The sequence below is a fragment of the Dreissena polymorpha genome, chromosome 12 (genome assembly GCF_020536995.1).
Source record: "Dreissena polymorpha isolate Duluth1 chromosome 12, UMN_Dpol_1.0, whole genome shotgun sequence".
NCBI lineage: Eukaryota > Metazoa > Mollusca > Bivalvia > Myida > Dreissenidae > Dreissena > Dreissena polymorpha.
Window position 1 is genome coordinate 24,882,711 of NC_068366.1, and position 22,758 is coordinate 24,905,468.

General features: G+C 34.8%; 1 protein-coding gene across 1 annotated transcript in view; it reads right to left on the reverse strand.

Annotated features, from left to right (window-relative positions):
- The window catches only part of LOC127852451 (sushi, von Willebrand factor type A, EGF and pentraxin domain-containing protein 1-like), a 54,852-nt gene extending 34,639 nt beyond the window's left edge, over positions 1 to 20,213 (reverse strand). The window contains exons 1-9 of the mRNA XM_052386406.1: positions 19,999 to 20,213; positions 19,620 to 19,683; positions 12,813 to 12,922; positions 12,356 to 12,477; positions 9,736 to 9,787; positions 8,956 to 9,129; positions 7,215 to 7,336; positions 5,092 to 5,143; positions 220 to 393 (exon numbers count right to left, since the gene is read on the reverse strand). Coding sequence (XP_052242366.1) covers positions 220 to 393; positions 5,092 to 5,143; positions 7,215 to 7,336; positions 8,956 to 9,129; positions 9,736 to 9,787; positions 12,356 to 12,477; positions 12,813 to 12,922; positions 19,620 to 19,683; positions 19,999 to 20,134 — 1,006 coding nt within the window. The 5' untranslated portion in view covers positions 20,135 to 20,213. The remainder of the gene's footprint in view (positions 1 to 219; positions 394 to 5,091; positions 5,144 to 7,214; positions 7,337 to 8,955; positions 9,130 to 9,735; positions 9,788 to 12,355; positions 12,478 to 12,812; positions 12,923 to 19,619; positions 19,684 to 19,998) is intronic.
- Between the last annotated feature and the right edge of the window lie 2,545 nt (positions 20,214 to 22,758).

Consider the following 22,758-nt stretch of genomic DNA (forward strand, 5'->3'; position numbering starts at 1 on the left):
ATCAATTTAATTCCAATTTAACCTTTACAAAGAGTCTGGTCATAAGAATCCATATAATTATTTGAAGTCAAATTTAAAATATTCATATTGTAGCCTAAACTGATTCAACAAAAAGACATTGAGTTAACAAGGATGACAGGAGTACTTAGCAATAAAGGTTAACAAAGAGTTTCATTAAATTGAAGAACATATCAAGAGGTTTTATTAATAGCAACATACCTTTTGGAATACAGTTTGCATGTCTCCACGTAGCATTTGCCTGGCACATAACCTGGCTAACGTTCGATTCATATCCAGCATCACATGTCACATTTGCAAGCGATCCGTACGTGGTGTTTGTTGTATTTAGAAGCGTGTATCTCCCATTTAAAACGGCGGGAACGGCACCACAGTCTTAAACATTCAGAACAATAATGATATAATCGTTCTTGCCATTTACAAAACCGCTTTAAGATGACGGTTATCACTAAAAAAAATTGTTAAAATCGACTAAATGTAAAAAAGCTTATTTTCAGTGCCTTTATATTTTGCGATGGATAAGTTCATGAATGCAATTTTAATGAAATAAAAAATTTTTAGCTAACGCTCTTAGGTATCGTACACTCATTAACCTTTGCTTTAAAATGCATTGAACCAGTGCAAATCATTATGTCAAACGTTATACGCCATTATATGTGTAGAAACCATTTGAGATAGCATTAAGATCGAAACTATACATATTACCATTAGGAATGCATTTGACTGTTGCCCACGTCGCATTTGCCTGGCACATAATCTGGCTAACGTTTGATTCATATCCAACATCACATGTCACATTTGCTAACGCAACGTACGTGGTGTTTGTTGTATTTAGAAGCGTGTATGCTCCATTCAGGATGACTGGTGTGGAACCACAGTCTACAATAGAAAACACACCCAAACTAAACCTAACACGTCAAGCATGAAACCTTTCAACGGGTGTTTTCTATATATGAGTTCTTTAACGGCACTCCATTTTATTCCAGTTTAACCTTCACAACAAGTATGGTCATGAGAATCCATATAATTATTTTAAGTCAAAATTGAAATATTTATGTTCTAGCCAAAACCGTTTCACCCATAAAACATCGAGTAAAGAAGAATTAAATATGTACAGGTGTTTGTTAGGTTAAGAAGCTTGTATGCTCCATTCAGGATGACTGGCGTGGAACCACAGTCTTCAATACAAAACAAACTCAAACTAAACCTTACACGTAAAACGTAAAACCTTCCAACGGATGTTTCCTATATGTGTTTTCTTTAAAGACACTCAATTTAATTCCAATTTAATCTTTACAAAGAGTCTGGTCATAAGAATCCATACAATTATTTGAAGTCAAATTTAAAATATTCATATTGTAGCCTAAACTGTTTCAACCATAATACATTGTGTTAACAAGGATTACAGGAGTACAAATAGCAATAAAGGTTAACAAAGAGACTCAATACATTGAAGAACATATCAAGAGGTTTTATTAATAGCAACATACCTTTTGGAATACAGTTTGCATGTCCCCACGTTGCATTAGCCTGGCACATAATCTGGCTAACGTTCGATTCATATCCAGCATCACATGTCACATTTGCAAGCGATCCGTACGTGATGTATGTTGTATTTAGAAGCGTGTATCTCCCATTTAAAACGGCGGGAACGGCACCACAGTCTTAAACATTCAGAACAATATTGATATAATCGTTCTTGCCATTTAAAAAAACCGTTTTAAGATGACGGTTATCAATAAAACAATTGTTAAAATCGACTAAATTTAAAAAAAGCTTATTTGCAGTGCCTTTATATTTTGCGATTGATAAGTTCATGAATGCAATTTTAGTGAAATAAAACATTTTTAGTTAACGCTCTTAGGTATCGTACACTCATTAACCTTTGCTTCAAAACGCATTGAACCAGTGCAAATCATTATGTCAAACGTTTTACGCCATTATATGTCTAGAAACTACTTGAGATAGCAATTAGATCGAAACTATAAATATTACCATTAGGAATGCATTTGGCTGTTGTCCACGTCGCGTTTGCCTGGCACATAATCTGGCTAACGTTTGATTCATATCCAACATCACATGTCACATTTGCTAGCGACGCGTACGTGGTGTTAGTTGTGTTTAGAAGCGTGTATGCTCCATTCAGGATGACTGGTGTGGAACCACAGTCTACAATAGAAAACACACCCAAACTAATCCTAACACGTCAAGCATAAAACTTTTCAACGGGGTTTGCTATATGTGTGTTCTTTAACGACACTTCATTTTATTCCAGTTTAACCTTCACAACAAGTATGGTCATGAGAATCCATATAATTAATTTAAGTCAAAATTGAAATATTCATATTGTAGCCAAAACCGTTGCACCCATAAAACATCGAGTAAATAAGAATTACAGGTGTACAAGTGTTTGTTATGTTAAGAAGCTTGTATGCTTCATTTAGAATGACTGGCGTGGAACCACAGTCTTCAATACAAAACAAACCCAAACTAAATCTTACACGTAAAACATAAAACCTTCCAACGGATGTTTCCTATATAAGTTTTCTTTAAAGACACTCAATTTAATTCCAATTTAACCTTTACAAAGAGTCTGGTCATAAGAATCCATATAATTATTTGAAGTCAAATTTAAAATAGCCATATTGTAGCCTAAACTGTTTCAACCATAAGACATTGAGTTAACAAGGATTACAGGAGTACTTAGAAATAAAAGTTAACAAAAAGATTCATTAAATTGAAGAACATATCAAGAGGTTTTATTAATAGCAACATACCTTTTGGAATACAGTTTGCATGTCCCCACGTTGCATTTGCCTGGCATATAACCTGGCTAACGTTCGATTCATATCCAGCATCACATGTAACATTTGCAAGCGATCCGTACGTGGTGTTTGTTGTATTTAGAAGCGTGTATCTCCCATTTAAAACGGCAGGAACGGCACCACAGTCTTAAACATTCAGAACAATATTGATATAATCGTTCTTGCCATGATTTACAAAACCGTTTTAAGATAACGGTTATCGCTAAAACAAATTGTTAAAATCGACTAAATTTAAAAAAGCTTATTTTCATTGCCTTTATATTTTGCGATGGATAAGTTCATGATTGCAATTTAAGTAAAATAAAACAGTTTTAGTTAACGCTCTTAGGTATCTTGCACTCATTAACCTTTGCTTTAAAACGCATTGAACCAGTGCAAATCATTATGTCAAACGTTATACGCCATTATATGTGTAGAAACCATTTGAGATAGCAATTAGATCGAAACTATGAATATTACGATTAGGAATGCATTTGGCTGTTGGCCAGGTCGCATTTGCCTGGCACATAATCTGGCTAACGTTCGATTCATATCCAGCATCACATGTCACATTTGCAAGCGGTCCGTACGTGGTGTATGTTGTATTTAGAAGCGTGTATCTCCCATTTAAAACGGCGGGAATGGCACCACAGTCTTAAACATTCAGAACAATATTGATATAATCGTTCTTGCCATTTAAAAAACCGTTTTAAGATGACGGTTATCAATAAAACAATTGTTAAAATCGACTAAATTTAAAAAAGCTTATTTGCAGTGCCTTTATATTTTGCGATAGATAAGTTCATGAATGCAATTTTAGTGAAATAAAACATTTTAAGTTAACGCTCTTAGGTATCGTACACTCATTAACCTTTGCTTCAAAACGCATTGAACCAGTGCAAATCATTATGTCAAACGTTATACGCCATTATATGTCTAGAAACCACTTGAGATAGCAATTAGATCGAAACTATGGATATTACCATTAGGAATGCATTTGGCTGTTGGCCAGGTCGCATTTGCCTGGCACATAATCTGGCTAACGTTTGATTCATATCCAACATCACATGTCACATTTGCTAGCGCCGCGTACGTGGTGTTAGTTGTGTTAAGAAGCGTGTATGCTCCATTCAGGATGACTGGTGTGAAACCACAGTCTACAATAGAAAACACACCCAAACTAAACCTAACACGTCAAGCATAAAACCTTTTAACGGGTGTTTTCTATTTGTGTGTTCTCAAACGACACTTCATTTTATTCCAGTTTAACCCTCACAACAAGTATGGTCATGAGAATCCATATAATTATTTTAAGTCAAAATTGAATTATTCATATTGTAGCCAAACCCGTTTCACCCATAAAACATAGAGTAAATAAGAATTACATGTGTACAGGTATTTGCTATGTTAAGAAACTTGTATGCTCCATTCAGGATGACTGGCGTGGAACCACAGTCTTCAATACAAAACAAACTCAAACCAAACCTCACACGTAAAACATAAAACCTTCCAACGGATGTTTCCTATATGTGTTTTCTTTAAAGACACTCAATTTAATTCCAATTTAACCTTTACAAAGAGTCTGGTCATAAGAATCCGTATAATTATTTGAAGTCATATTAAAAATATTCATATTGTAGCCTAAACTGGTACAATCATAAGACATTGAGTTAACAAGGATTACAGGAGTACTTAGCAATAAAGGTTAACAAAGAGATTCATTAAATTGAAGAACATATCATGAGGTTTTATTAATAGCAACATACCTTTTGGAATACAGTTTGCATGTCCCCACGTTGCATTTGCCTGGCACATAACCTGGCTAACGTTCGATTCATATCCAGCACCACATGTCACATTTGCAAGCGATCCGTACGTGGTGTTTGTTGTATTTAGAAGCGTGTATCTCCCATTTAAAACGGCGGGAACGGCACCACAGTCTAAAACATTTAGATCAATATTGATATAATCGTTCTTGCCATTTACAAAACCGTTTTAAGATGGCGGTTATCGCTAAAAAATATGTTAAAATGGACTAAATTTTAAAAAGCTTATTTTCATTGCCTTTATATTTTGCGATGGATAAGTTCATAAATGCAGTTCAAGTGAAATAAAACATTTTTAGTTAACGCTCTTAGGTATCGTGCACTCATTAACCTTTGTTTTAAAACGCATTGAACCAGTACAAATCATTATGTCAAACGTTATACGCCATTATATGTGTAGAAACCATTTGAGATAGCAATTAGATCGAAACTATGAATATTACCATTAGGAATGCATTTGGCTGTTGCCCACGTCGCATTTGCCTGGCACATAATCTGGCTAACGTTTGATTCATATCCAACATCACATGTCACATTTGCTAGCGACGCGTACGTGGTGTTAGTTGTGTTTAGAAGATAGTATGCTCCATTTAGGATGACTGGTTTGGAACCACAGTCTACAATAGAAAACACACCCAAACTAAACCTAACACGTCAAGCATAAAACCTTTTAACGGGGTTTTCTATATGTGTGTTCTTTAAAGACACTCCATTTTATTCCAGTTTAACCTTCACAACAAGTATGGTCATGAGAATCCATATAATTATTTTAAGTCAAAATTGAAATATTCATATTGTAGCCAAAACCGTTTCAACCATAAAACATCGAGTAAATAAGAATTACATATGTACAGGTGTTTGTAATGTTAAGAAGCTTGTATGCTCCATTCAGGATGACTGGCGTGGAACCACAGTCTTCAATACAAAAGAAACCCAAACTAAACCTTACACATAAAACATAAAACCGTCCAACGGATGTTTCCTATATGTGTTTTCTTTAAAGACACTTAATTTAATTCCAATTTAACCTTTACAAAGAGTCTTGTCATAAGAATCCATATAATTATTTGAAGTCAAATTTAAAATATTCGTATTGTAGCCTAAACTGTTTCAACCATAAGACATTGAGTTAACAAGGATTACAGGAGTACTTAGCAATAAAGGTTAACAAAGAGATTCATTAAATTGAAGAACATATCAAGAGGTTTTATTAATAGCAACATACCTTTTGGAATACAGTTTGCATGTCCCCACGTTGCATTTGCCTGGCATATAACCTGGCTAACGTTCGATTCATATCCAGAATCACATGTCACATTTGCAAGCGATCCGTACGTGGTGTTTGTTGTATTTAGAAGCGTGTATCTCCCATTTAAAACGGCGGGAACGGCACCACAGTCTTAAACATTCAGAACAATATTGATATAAGCGTTCTTGCCATTTACAAAATCGTTTTAAGATGACGGTTATCACTAAAAAAATTGTTAAAATCGACTAAATTTAAAAAAGCTTATTTTATGAGCCTTTATAATTTGCGATAGATAAGTTCATGAATGCAATTTAAGTGAAATAAAACATTTTAAGTTAACGCTCTTAGGTATCGTGCACTCATTAACATTTATTTTAAAACGCATTGAACCAGTGCAAATCATTATGTCAAACGTTATATGCCATTATATGTGTAGAAACCATTTGAGATAGCAATTAGATCGAAACTATAAATATTACCATTAGGAATGCATTTGGCTTTTGCCCACGTCGCATTTGCCTGGCACATAATCTGGCTAACGTTTGATTCATATCCATCATCACATGTCACATTTGCTAGCGACGCGTACGTGGTGTTAGTTGTGTTTAGAAGCTTGTATGCTCCATTCAGGATGACTGGCGTGGAACCACAGTCTACAATAGAAAACACACCCAAACTAAACCTAACACGTCAAGCATAAAACCTTTCAACGGGTGTTTTCTATAATGTGTTCTTTAACGACATTCCATTTTATTTCAGTTTAACCTTCACAACAAGTATAGTCATGAGAATCCATATAATAATTTTATATCAAAATTGAAATATTCATATGTGTCCAAAACCGTTTTACCCATAAAACATCGAGTAAATAAGAATTACATGTGTACAGGTGTTTGTTATGTTAAGAAGCTTGTATGGTCCATTCAGGATGACTGGCATGGATCCACAGTATTCAATACAAAACAAACCCAAACTAAACCTTACACGTAAAACATAAATTTAAACCTTCCAACGAATGTTTCCTATATGTGTTTTCTTTAAAGACACTCAATTTAATTCCAATTTAACCTTTACAAAGAGTCTGGTCATAAGAATCCATATAATTATTTGAAGTCAAATTTAAAATATTCATATTGTAGCCTAAACTGTTTCAACCATAAGACATTGAGTTAACAAGGATTACAGGAGTACTTAGCAATAAAGGTTAACAAAGAGATTCATTAAACTGAAGAACATATCAAGAGGTTTTATTAATAGCAATATACCTTTTGGAATACAGTTTGCATAACCCCACGTTGCATTTGCCTGGCACATAACCTGGCTAACGTTCGATTCATATCCAGCATCACATGTCACATTTGCAAGCGATCCGTACGTGGTGTTTGTTGTATTTAGAAGCGTGTATCTCCCATTTAAAACGGCGGGAACGGCACCACAGTCTTAATAATTTAGATCAATATTGATATAATCGTTCTTGCCATTTACAAAACCGTTTTAAGATGACAGTTATCACTAAAAAAAAATTGTTAAAATCGACTGAATTTAAAAAAGCTTATTTTCATTGCCTTTATATTTTGCGATGGATAAGTTCATGAATGCAATTTTAGTGAAATAAAACATTTTTAGTTAACGCTCTTAGATATCGTGCACTCATTAACCTTTGTTTTAAAACGCATTGAACCAGTACAAATCATTATGTCAAACGTTATACGCCATTATATGTGGTGTAGAAACCATTTGATATAGCAATTAGATCGAAACTATAAATATTACCACTAGGAATGCATTTGGCTGTCGCCCACATCGCATTTGTCTGGCACATAATCTGGCTAACGTTTGATTCATATCCAACATCACATGTCACATTTGCTAGCGACGCGTACGTGGTGTTAGTTGTGTTTAGAAGCTTGTATGCTCCATTTAGGATGACTGGTGTGGAACCACAGTCTACAATAGAAAACACACCCAAACAAATCCTAACACGTCAAGCATAAAACCTTTCAACGGGGTTTTCTATATGTGTGTTCTTTAACGACACTCCATTTTATTCCAGTTTAACCTTCACAACAAGTATGGTCATGAGAATCCATATAATTATTTTTAGTCAAAATTGAAATATTCATATTGTAGCCAAAACCGTTTCACCCATAAAACATCGAGTAAATAAGAATTACATGTGTTCATGTGTTTGTTATGTTAAGAAGCTTGTATGCTCCATTCAGGATGACTGGCGTGGAACCACAGTCTTCAATACAAAAGAAACCCAAACTAAACCTTACACGTAAAACATAAAACCTTCCAACGGATGTTTCCTATATAAGTTTTCTTTAAAGACACTCAAGTTAATTCCAATCTAACCTTCACAAAGAGTTTGGTCATAAGAATCCATATAATTATTCGAAGTCAAATTTAAAATATTCATATTGTAGCCTAAACTGGTACAACCATAAGACATTGAGTTAACAAGGATTACAGGAGTTCTTAGCAATAAAGGTTAACAAAGAGATTCATTAAATTGAAGAACATATCAAGAGGTTTTATTAATAGCAACATACCTTTTGGAATACAGTTTGTATAACCCCACGTTGCATTTGCCTGGCACATAACCTGGCTAACGTTCGATTCATATCCAGCATCACATGTCACATGTGCAAGCGATCCGTACGTGGTGTTTGTTGTATTTAGAAGCGTATATCTCCCATTTAAAACGGCGGGAACGGCACCACAGTCTTAAACATTTAGATCAATATTGATATAATCGTTCTTGCCATTTACAAAATCGTTTTAAAATGACGGTTATCAATAAAACGATATGTTAAAATGGACTAAATTTAAAAAAGCTTGTTTTCATTGCCTTTATATTTTGCGATGGATAAGTGCATTAATGCAATTAAAGTGAAATAAAACAGTTTTTTTAACGCTCTTATGTATCGTGCACTCATTAACCCTTGTTTGAAAACGCATTGAACCAGTACAAATCATTATGTCAAACGTTATACGCCATTATATGTGTAGAAACCATTTGAGATAGCAATTAGATCGACACTATGAATATTACCATTAGGAATGCATTTGGCTGTTGCCCACGTCGCATTTGCCTGGCACATAATCTGGCTAACGTTTGATTCATATCCAACATCACATGTCACATTTGCTAGCGACGCGTACGTGGTGTTAGTTGTGTTTAGAAGATTGTATGCTCCATTCAGGATGACTGGTGTGGAACCACAGTCTACAATAGAAAACACACCAAAACTAAACCTAACACGTCAAGCATAAAACCTTTTAACGATTTTTATATATGTGTGTTCTTTAAAGACACTCCATTTTATTCCAGTTTAACCTTCACAACTGTATGGTCATGAGAATCCATATAATTATTTTAAGTCAAAATTGAAATATTCATATTGTAGCCAAAACCGTTTCACCCATAAAACATCGAGTAAATAAGAATTACATATGTACAGGTGTTTGTAATGATAAGATGCTTGTATGCTCCATTCAGGATGACTGACATGGAACCACAGTCTTCAATACAAAACAAACCCAAACTAAACCTTACACGTAAAACATAAAACCTTTCAACGGAAGTTTCCTATATGTGTTTTCTTTAAAGACACTCAATTTAATTCCAATTTAACCTTTACAAAGAGTCTTGTCATAAGAATCCATATAATTATTTGAAGTCTACTTTAAAATATTAATATTGTAGCCTAAACTGTTTCAACCATAAGACATTGAGTTAACAAGGATTACAGGAGTACTTAGCAATAAAGGTTAACAAAGAGATTCATTAAATTGAAGAACATATCAAGAGGTTTTATTAATAGCAACATACCTTTTGGAATACAGTTTGCATGTCCCCACGTTGCATTTGCCTGGCACATAACCTGGCTAACGTTCGATTCATATCCAACATCACATGTCACATTTGCAAGCGATCCGTACGTGGTGTTTGTTGTATTTAGAAGCGTGTATCTCCCATTTAAAACGGCGGGAACGGCACCACAGTCTTAAACATTCAGAACAATATTGATATAATCGTTCTTGCCATTTACAAAATCGTTTTAAGATGACGGTTATCATTAAAACAATTGTTTAAATCGACTAAATTTAAAAAAGCTTATTTTCAGTGCCTTTATATTTTGCGATGGATAAGTTCATGAATGCAATTTAAGTGAAATAAAACATTTTTAGTTAACGCTCTTAGGTATCGTGCACTCATTAACCTTTGTTTTAAAACGCATTGAACCAGTGCAAATCATTATGTCAAACGTTATATGCCATTATATGTGTAGAAACCATTTGAGATAGCAATTATATCGAAACTATAAATATTACCAATAGGAATGCATTTGGCTGTTGCCCACGTCGCATTTGCCTGGCACATAATCTGGCTAACGTTTGATTCATATCCATCATCACATGTCACATTTGCTAGCGACGCGAACGTGCTGTTAGTTGTGTTTAGAAGCTTGTATGCTCCATTCAGGATGACTGGCGTGGAACCACAGTCTACAATAGAAAACACACCCAAACTAAACCTAACACGTCAAGCATAAAACCTTTCAACGGGTGTTTTCTATAATGTGTTCTTTAACGACACTCCATTTTATTCCAGTTTAACCTTCACAACAAGTATGGTCATGAGAATCCATATAATTATTTTACATCAAAATTGAAATATTCATATGTATCCAAAAGCGTTTTACCCATAAAACATCGAGTAAATAAGAATTACATGTGTATAAGTGTTTGTTATGTTAAGAAGCTTGTATGCTCCATTCAGGATGACTGGCATGGAACCACAGTATTCAATACAAAACAAACCCAAACTAAACCTTACACGTAAAACATAAAACCTTCCAACGAATGTTTCCTATATGTGTTTTCTTTAAAGACACTCAATTTAATTCCAATTTAACCTTTACAAAGAGTCTGGTCATAAGAATCCATATAATTATTTGATGTCAAATTTAAAATATTCATATTGTAGCCTAAACTGTTTCAACCATAAGACATTGAGTTAACAATGATTACAGGAGTACTTAGCAATAAAGGTTAACAAAGAGATTCATTAAATTGAAGAACATATCAAGAGGTTTTATTAATAGCAATATACCTTTTGGAATACAGTTTGCATAACCCCACGTTGCATTTGCCTGGCACATAACCTGGCTAACGTTCGATTCATATCCAGCATCACATGTCACATTTGCAAGCGATTCGTACGTGGTGTTTGTTGTATTTAGAAGCGTGTATCTCCCATTTAAAACGGCGGAAACGGCACCACAGTCTTAAACATTCAGAACAATATTGATATAATCGTTCTTGCCATTTACAAAACCGTTTTAAGATGACGGTTATCACTAAAAAAATTGTTAAAATCGACTGAATTTAAAAAAGCTTTTTTCAGTGCCTTTATATTTTGCGATGGATAAGTTCATTAATGCAATTAAAGTGAAATAAAACATTTTTAGTTAACGCTCTTAGGTATCTTGCACTCATTAGCCTTTGTTTTAAAACGCATTGAACCAGTGCAAACATTATGTCAAACGTTATACGCCAGTATATGTGTAGAGACTTTTTGAGATAGCAATTAGATCGAAACTATGAATATTACCATTAGGAAAGCATTTGGCTGTTGCCCACGTCGCATTTGCCTGGCACATAATCTGGCTAACGTTTGATTCATATCCAACATCACATGTCACATTTGCTAGCGACGCGTACGTGGTGTTAGTTGTGTTTAGAAGCTTGTATGCTCCATTCATGATGACTGGTGTGGAACCACAGTCTACAATAGAAAACACACCCAAACTAAACCTAACACGTCAAGCATAAAACCTTTTAACGGGTGTTTTCTATATGTGTGTTCTTTACCGACACTACATTTTATTCCAGTTTAACCTTCACAACCAGTATGGTCATGAGAATCCATATAATTATTTTAAGTAAAAATTGAAATATTCATATTGTAGCCAAAACCGTTTCACCCATAAAACATCGAGTAAATAAGAATTACATGTGTACAGGTGTTTGTTATGTTAAGAAGCTTGTATGCTCAATTCAGGATGACTGGCGTGGAACCACAGTCTTCAATACAAATCAAAACCAAACTACACATTACACGTAAAACATAAAACCTTCCAACGGATGTTTTCTATATGTGTTTTCTTTAAAGACACTCAATTTAATTCCAATTTAACCTTTACAAAGAGTCTGGTCATAAGAATCCATATAATTATTTGAAGTCAAATTTAAAATATTCATATTGTAGCCTAAACTGTTTCAACCATAAGACATTGAGTTAACAAGGATTACAGGAGTACTTAGCAATAAAGGTTAACAAAGAGATTCATTAAATTGAAGAACATATCAAGAGGTTTTATTAATAGCAACATACCTTTTGGAATACAGTTTGCATAACCCCACGTTGCATTTTCCTGGCACAAAACCTGGCTAACGTTCGATTCATATCCAGCATCACATGTCACATTTGCAAGCGATCCGTACGTGGTGTTTGTTGTATTTAGAAGCGTGTATCTCCCATTTAAAACGGCGGGAACGGCACCACAGTCTTAAACATTCAGAACAATATTGATATAATCGTTCTTGCCATTTACAAAACCGTTTTAAGATGACGGTAATCACTAGAAAAAATTTGTTAAAATCGACTTAATTGGAAAAAGCTTATTTTCAGTTCCTTTATATTTTGTGATGGATAAGTTGATGAATGCAACTTTAGTGAACAAAACAAAACCTTTTTAGTTAACGCTCTTTGGTATCGTACACTCATTAACCTTTGCTATAAAACGCATTGAACCAGTGCAAATCATTATGTCAAACGTTATACGCCATTATATGTGTAGAAACCATTTGAGATAGCAATTAGATCGAAACTATAAATATTACCATTAGGAATGCATTTGGCTGTTGCCCACGTCGCATTTGCCTGGCACATAATCTGGCTAACGTTTGATTCATATCCAACATCACATGTCACATTTGCTAGCGACGCGTACCTTGTATTAAATGTGTTTAGAAGCTTGTATGCTCCATTTAGGATGACTGGTGTGGAACCACAGTCTACAATAGAAAACACACCCAAACTAAACCTAACACGTCAAGCATAAACCTTTCAACGGGGTTTTCTATATGTGTGTTCTTTAAAGACACTCCATTTTATTCCAGTTTAACCTTCACAACAAGTATGGTCATGAGAATCCATATAATTATTTTATATCAAAATTGAAATATTCATATTGAACCAAAGCCGTTTTACCCATAAAAGATCGAGAAAATAAGAATTACCTCTGTACAGGTGTTTGTTATTTTAAGAAGCTTGTGTGCTCCATTCAGGATGACTGGCATGGAACGACAGTTTTCAATACAAAACAAACCCAAACTAAACCTTACACGTAAAACATTAAACCTTCCAACGGATGTTTCCTATATGTGTTTTCTTTAAAGACACTCAATTTAATTCCAATTTAACCTTTACAAAGAGTCTGGTCATAAGAATCCATATAATTATTTTAAGTCAAATTTTAAAATATTCATATTGTAGACTAAACTGTTTCAACCATAAGACATTGAGTTAACAAGGATTACAGGAGTACTTAGCAATAAAGGTTAACAAAGAGATTCATTAAATTGAAGAACATATCAAGAGGTTTTATTAATAGCCACATACCTTTTGGAATACAGATTGCATGTCCCCACGTTGCATTTGCCTGGCACATAACCTGGCTTACGTTCGATTCATATCCAGCATCACATGTCACATTTGCAAGCGATCCGTACGTGGTGTTTGTTGTATTTAGAAGCGTGTATCTCCCATTTAAAACGGCGGGAACGGCACCACAGTCTTAAACATTCAGAACAATATTGATATAATCGTTCTTGCCATTTACAAAACCGTTTTAATATGAAGGTTATCACTAAAAAAAATTGTGAAAATCGACTTAATTGAAAAAAGCTTATTTTCAGTTCCTTTATATTTTGTGATGGATAAGTTCATTAATGCAATTTTAGTGAACAAAACAAAACCTTTTTAGTTAACGCTCTTAGGTATCGTACACTCATTAACTTTTGCTTTAAAACGCATTGAACCAGTGCAAATCATTATGTCAAACGTTATACGCCATTATATGTGTAGAAACCATTTGCGATAGCAATTAGATCGAAACTATAAATATTACCATTAGGAATGCATTTGGCTGTTGCCCACGTCGCATTTGCCTGGCACATAATCTGGCTTACGTTTGATTCATATCCAGCATCACATGTCAAATTTGCAAGCGATCCGTACGTGGTGTTTGTTGTATTTAGAAGCGTGTATCTCCCATTTAAAACGGCGGGAACGGCACCACAGTCTTAAACATTCAGAACAACATTGATATACAGTACAGCTCACGCAAAACCAACAAATTCCGCGATCCGCGGAGTTTGACGACATCAATTGTTCGCGGAGTCGACTCGGCATCGACCATCTGGTCGCCGAGTCGCCGTGTCTGTTCGCCGAGACACGCCGCGGCACGCCTCGGCATGATGCCGAGGAAATTGTTGGTGATATGAAGCTGAGTCACTCGGCGAACAATCTTATAAACTATAATTACCTGGGATAGAAACTGATTACAAGTTCCGAAATCATGATGTTTATTAAATGTAGATTAACTACGTTCGGACAATTCCTCTAAATAAAATATAATTTAAACACACTGTATCGTTACCGTTACGCTGTTTCAGTTCCTTCATTACTGAAACAATTAGTGTATTGTATACTGACTGCAGCTTCTTGGGAAAACAGGGCTTAATGCATATGCATAAATTGTCAACCCAGTACCAGAGACTGTCTTTAAACGAAAAACACCATAGAATCAGAAAGTGTGCGAACTGCACTGGCTAATCAGTGTGCACAAGACACCACTTATTGGACATACATAAGGCCCCGTTTTCCCTGAACGCAGCCAATATGTACAGATTTCAATGACAAACTGGCCAATGTCGTCGCACAGGCTGTTAAACACTATTGATTACATACACATACTCACTGTCTGCAGTGTACCAGTGGTGAAGCATAAACAGGCTAATCAGTGTGCACAAGCAGATGCGGTGGTCATCGTTCTTAGGGTAGTTAAGAGCAGACCGACTTACAAAACTAGCTCTTAATCTTAATTGTTCGCAAGCAAACAACTAACAAGAGAGGTTTTGTCAGAAACACAATGCCCCCTTCTGCGCCGCTTTGAAGCCATATATTTGATCTTTGACCTTAAAGGATGACCTTGACCTTTGACCACACAAAATGTGCAGCTCAATGAGATACACATGCATGCCAAATATCAAGTTTCTATCTTCAATATTGCAAAAGTTATGACCAATGATAAAGTGTTCGGACGGACGGACGGACTGACGGACAGACAGACAGACAGACGGACGGCTTGACGGACAGTTCAAAAACTTCATGCCACTCTTCGGGGGGCATAAAAAAACACGTACGTATATCAAATACTGCTGTTTACAGAACATTATTGTATTTCAGCTAATGGAACCACATATATCTCAGACACGTGAAGTATCATATGCAAATGATGATGATGATGGTGATGAAAATGACGACAACGACCACGACGCCGCCGCCTCCCCGCCACCGCCGCCGATGCTGCTGATGATGATGATGATGCTGATTATGTTCAATATCACGACCGCATTTGAACATAGATGTAGAAGTGGACCGCTAAACATTAGAACTGACGTGTATACATGTACATCGAACAAGCATAATAGGCTTCAATTTAACCCTTAACCACTTAGATACGTATTTTCACGCATTTGTAGTCCCTTGGAAAGTTATATTTAATTTAAGACCTTTCTTACTCGATTCAAGTTATTAAGCCTTCATCTACAAACATTAGATACTGATGAGCAGCAAACAGCATTAAACCTGAACAGGCTGCGAGTTACTCGCAGGCTGTTCTGGTTTTATGCTGTTTGCACATAGCCATTTCCACTTTGCTGATGGGGAAAGGGTTAAACGAGTGTTCTGATTAAAAATAAGTAGCTTTTCTTCACATGGACTGGGTATTAAAGATAAAGACCGCAGGAGCACATTGGCAATCGAAATAGCGCGAATTCTGTACCCCGCAAATTCATGTGTTGAACATTACGTTAAGAAAATAAGAACACTGTCATTACATTATTCTTACAAAATTCCTTGCGTGTCATGAATTACCAAAAGGTTGTAATCGTAACACCATTATACGTTTGCCTTACATATACGTATCGAAGGCAATGATACGTGAAGTTTTCAGTGGTAAACCTTTATCATGATTTTTGGCAAAATATGCATTGAAACATTTGGTATTTACACCTGCTCTAACTGCCACACTTAAAATGATCGCATTACCAAAAAGCTTTAAAATTACGACGAAAATGATCACCTGAACACTATTTTAGACTTAAATAATCAATTTACATAATCGCGCCTGTAACTTAAGAAGCCTTTCCAAGCAAATATTCAGCAATCAATACAACCATGACCTACTTAAATACAATGGCTGTTTATACAAGTTAACATGTAATATAATGTGATTCACATAACTACTGAAAACCACACTATGGCGCATAGGCGTTTGCAAGTAACAGGATTAAAGATCTTAACTACCATGTAAAGCGTGTTGTTCATGAATGTTCCTTATTCTTGATCATACAAATAGTTGTCTGAAAAGGCTTGATGTATAATACAATGCATATTGCAAAACATTTACAATGGCAGGAAAATAATATGATCGGAAGAAACACGTATTAAATATCCTTGCATAATGACACATCAGACCACCATGGCATGCACTTGTTTAATTGTTCTTAAGTGTTAATACTCTCTTGGTTAGTCGTTGGAAATTCTACACATTCGATACTAATCTTCCTGTTGTCATGGACAATTAAGAAACTATATTCAGCCTGCTGGTATGCAAAATATATTAATGTAGAGCAGGCTTGGCTGGGATATTGATTTTATCAGACCGCCATTCCCGGGCGTTGTATCAGATTGCAAAGATACAATACGTATTCAAATGTTTGTTTGAAAACTAACGGCGCACTGTCATGTTTTCAGCGCTAACATGCACGTAGGCCATGCTTAAGTACGGTATACTTTTCCACAATGAAATTGAGGCCTTGACATAAATTATTGCATTTTTAAGAGGGTTTTAACATGCAATTTAGTTGCAGTTTCGTAACATGTTACCGCTGTGTGCTGTAAACATTAAGCTTGTAATATGATGCGGGAATAAAAGTAGGCCTGTTAAAGGGAGCTTACACTTTTGAATGAAATAAGAAAACGAATGAGGTGTATTGCCAATATATGAAGGTGCGGCACTAGTCCCCCATTTATATGTGGTACTATATTTTTGTGCTTTATTATTCACATATCCATAATACTTATAATGAGTTTATGGAAAAGACGATTATATAAAGTACAACATGGTAGATAATAAGACGAGACTTAATGTCATTTGCAGTACATAGGATATACACTTTTTTTATTAAAAAAACAAACATAATAAAATGCAACATGAATTCAAAACCATAAATATATATAATAAAAATATGTTATGTGTTTCTATTATACAATTAATCGATTTTATGATGCTTGTTTCAAACAGAAAATGATAACTGATCGCACTTAATAAAATAACTCATCCTATTACGTGTATATCCCAGTAAACCATGTCTCGTAGGAAAAGAATATAAATACACATCTAAAAACTTTAAGTGTATTATCAATAACGTAAATAATGGCCAGCTTGTAGGGGAATTTTCTTTTCTTTATTTAAGAGTGTGCAAATCTAGTATCAGTTTAACGATCGGTATGTCCAGTTCCGAAAATTGGAATAACAAATATATATCAAGCATTTGCGTTACACACGGAAGTTTTATACATAAAAGTAGTTAATAAGATATCAGCTATGTCTGCCCGACTTAAGTTATTCATTGAAAATAATTGGCATTGCAAATATGTTCTTCCCATTTCACAAAATCTTAAAACAGCAAGCCCAAAAATTAAAGGACGTACTTGCAAACCTATTTTATCATATACAAAAACAAGCTTTGCAGGGGTATCGATTGCAACAGACCGGGATTTTCTAAAGCCGTATCAGATTTCACAAGTACAATTTAAACTTATGAAGCGTTCGCCATGGGTCTTATAAATATTGGGTGTATTAACATAAACGAAATATCAAGCGCACAAGCCCTCCCGTTCATCATGTTTAAGGTACACGATCTTCAACAATAGAAAAATACATACTAGTAATACATGCCATGGCCAATGCGTCCCAACAATATATACCAGAGTGCAAGCTTCATTTTTATATTATAACGGGTATTTGAACATAACATACATACTTTGGAATTTTTACAAGTTTAAGATTTATAAAAATATGTTATGTTAAAGGTTTAATAATCGTACGGTCAAATAAAACATTATATCAAATCGCTGAAGGCACTGAAGTTGTTCGCTATTGCATAATCTTAGTTTTCAAAATTATGTTATAGCTTTTTATACCGCAAGTTTGAAATGCACACAACCCATTCAAATTTATAAAGAGTGTGTCGCAAAGCACAGGTTGAGATGTGGGTGCACTGTTTATCCTCATATTAATGTTATAGAGATAATTAGACAAAGCAACAACAATATGTCTCTCTTTTTTCGCAGATGGTTGCTGCACTGGCAGCCATCTTTAGAATTGTGGTTGCCTTGCTAAAGAATAACAAGCCTAGAATCATGTACATGTTGTAAAATGTGTATCTAATACTACATTTATTTTCTTTAAATTATTGAGCAACAATTTTGGCGACATGACAGACGTTTAAAGCAAGTCTCGTTTCCGAAATAATCTACGGGATTTAACTGTCTAAACTTTAACTCAATATAGATCTAGTTATCGACATACGCAATAATTGTTTTGACAGATGACATCCGATTGATAATTTAATTAAATGAATGCAGATATAGAGAAATGTTAACAATCGCACAGCGTATTTACTGTGTATGTTTCTATATTTCGATATATATAGATTAGTATACAATCAATATTTGTAAATAGTTATACTCGGCGAATCGCCGCATCTACGCGGCGTTACTCCGCGAATCGATGCCGAGGCAAAAACAGACGCGGCGTCACTCCGCGAAATTTCGCCGAGTGCCTCGGCATCATGCCGAGTAAATACGCGGCGAAAATACGTTAACAGAAGAATCTGTCCGCGGCGTAGCCGCGGACTTTGTTGGTTTTGCATGAGCTGTACTGTAATCGTTCTTGCCATTTACAAAACCGTTTTAAGATGACGGTTATCACTAAAAAAAATTGTTAAAATCGACTAAATTTAAAAAAGCTTATTTTAAGTGCCTTTATATTTTGCGATTGATAAGTTGATGAATGCAAGTTTAGTGAAACAAAACATTTATAGTTAACGCTCTTAGGTATCGTTCACTCATTAACCTTTGCTTTAAAACGCATTGAACCAGTGCAAATCATTATGTCAAACGTTTTACGCCATTATATGTGTAAACCATTTGAGATAGCAATTAGATCGAAACTATAAATATTACCATAAGGAATGCATTTGGCTGTTGCCCACGTCGCATTTGCCTGGCACATAATCTCGCTAACGTTTGATTCATATCCAACATCACATGTCACATTTGCTAGCGACGCGTACGTGGTGTTAGTTGTGTTTAGAAGATTGTATGCTCCATTCAGGATGACTGGTGTGGAACCACAGTCTACAATAGAAAACACACCCAAACTAAACCTAACACATCAAGCATAAAACCTTTCAACGGGTGTTTTCTATATGTGTGTTCTTTAAAGACACTCACTTTAATTCCAATTTAACATTTACAACAAGTATTGTCATAAGAATCCATATAATTATTTGAAGTCAAATTTTAAATATTCATATTGTAGCCTAAACTGTTTCAACCATAAGACATTTAGTTAACAAGGATTACAGGAGTACTTAGCAATAAAGGTTAACACAAAGGTTCATTAAATTGAAGAACATATCATTACAAGAGGTTTTATTAATAGCAACATACCTTTTGGAATACAGTTTGCATGTCCCCACGTTGCATTTGCCTGGCACATAACCTGGCTAACGTTCGATTCATATCCAGCATCACATGTCACATTTGCAAGCGATCCGTACGCGGTGTTTGTTGTGTTTAAAAGCATGTACACCCCATTCAGGATGGTTGGAGTAGAACCACAGTCTAAATTAAACAACAGAACAAAATACCAATATAAAGTATGTCTTTTAGTATGAAATTTGAATTTATTTTGCAATTAATTCACTGACTTTATTATTATAGGTTAAAATAAATAGTTTATTTGTGTAAATTTGTGTATTTAAAATGACAAAACAAATGCATGAAAGTAATTGTAAGCATTATTCAATACTGCATGAATTGTTTAAACATTGTCACATAGAATTCAACACATTCTTTTTTTTGTCATTGAATTCCGAAGGGTTTGTTTATAAGAAAAATAGACTTAATTTACCTCGTCCGAAGGTATGTGACCATCCTGCTCCATACCGTACAAAGGTTTATGTGTTAGTAGCACAACATTTGAGTTAGTATTTCCAGAGAAACATACAAACACACTATGTTTACTTTGAATATATAAACATTGTCAAAATAATACCAGAAGAATTCATTGTATTATAATAACATTATATGCACAAATGATGCATACGCATTCATATACAATGCATAGGCACAACTAAATCCACGCATGCAAAGTGATACATACAAATTAAGAAAAAAAAACATCAAATATTTCATAGCTAGAAATTAACCTTTTGGAATGCAGTTAGCTTTTTCCCACGTTGCATTTGAATTGCACATAACCTGAATAACGCTCGATTCATATCCAGCATCACATGTCACATTTGCAAGCGATCCGTACGTGGTGTTTGTAATGTTCAAAAGGGTATGCATTCCATTCAGAAATGCAGGAATATTCCCATAGTCTTAAGGTAGTACATCTGTAATCATTACCCGCGTTTTTTTGTTAGATCGGTTGCGGTTAATGTCGGTAAATATCGTAACTGAAGTCGTGAGATGTCCGTTTTGTTCGGTTTATTATTTACAAAGTATAAATCTTAAATGAAAATAACTTTTATATTATTCAATAATAGATTGTATCGATGATATGCATAGTACAATATATTACTACGTCAAAATATATTTTTCTTTAAAAATTGTGTAAATAAATGAGCCCGAAGAAATATCTTTTCGCGACAACATAAAAAAAACAATCGTGAATCGTAACCAAAAAGACGGTAAACGAGTAAAAAAGAAGTAGCAAAAAAGAAAAAAATCGGTACGTAGAGTGCAGTAACATTGATTGCCAATTGGTAAACACTGCAGCGTATGGTAAATCCCACACAGTCAAAGACAATGTGAAAAATGGACCTGGAAAAGTGGAATACCTGCTTTGTTGTCAACACAAAACTTGACACAGGTAAAGTCACAGATATATGATCAGAGCGTTTATATAAAATACACATACGGTAATCATTTATATAGACATTTAGTTCAAAGATGTAAATTACGGGCATTATTATCATTATATTATGGTCTTTGTCTATGCTCTATTTACTGTAAACATCGAGATACAGTAACAAGAAGTAAATGTGTATTTTTTTAGATCTTGTACTTTTTGGTATCTTTGCTATAGTTATATTTGTTTCTGCATTTAGCAATCGCGGACAGCCTGGGTGGACCATCCCGTGTAAACAATATGCTGTGAGCCTGTCCACATTAAACCTCAAAACAATATCGGACACAAACTTAAAAATAACGGAACAGCCAGCTGATGAGGTGATAGAGCAAGATGGGACTTAATCAGCTAGGATTGCAGCTAGCGATGCTATCTTAAATGAAATGGCGTAAGAATCTATTATTTGGATTATCAGCGGTAACAATAAATTTATGCATCATTACAATGGAAAGCATCAAACTATATAAAATATGTTGTAAAACCAATTATCTATGTTGACCGCCAATCTCATAAGTGTAAGAAATTTAGTTAGGCAACGTTTGGCAGGTCGTTTTATACAAATCCTGCGGGTCAACATGCCTACCCCTTCCCAATTCAAAATACAAGTACTTTCGCCCAATTAGCTGAAAATTTTCCCAATCCTAGAATAAATATAATATGTCAAAAATAACAATAATCTTCTTATAACATCATGGTTTTGTTCTTCTATATTAAAACAAATTTCATGGCTGGTATATCAGCAGTTCACACATTTAAATGGCTGGTAAATCAGCAGTATGATTATTAACCTATTAAGATTCCAATATATTTTGTTAAGTTAAATTGCATTCTAAATGTGATATTGCATGTCAATATTTTACTAGATTGCCATGTCAACTATGTTTCCAGTTGAAGGAAGGGAACTCCCGCAGATTACTCATATGCATCGATGGAAGTCCAGTCTGGTAGTCAGTTCGCAACATATGTCACGCCAACTGTTACAATAAGTCAAGAGGCTTTACAAGTTACAGGCATTTCAATGACTGATGGAAAATGACATTCATTGGATAAGTTGTGCAGCCAGTGTGCCAGTGTCGGGACAATGAAATTCATTGGATAAGTTGTGCAGCCAGTGTCAATTTGAGTGACTGTCGAAAGAATTAAACATTGGCTTGAAAAGTTTCGAAATGTGTGCTTAGTTATTCATAACGGTCGTCGTTTTGATTTAACAGTTTTTGTTTCAATAACTGCGCTTTTATCGATTCTCTATCAATATTCAGAAAATTATATCAAAAACAGTCCTGAAGCAAATT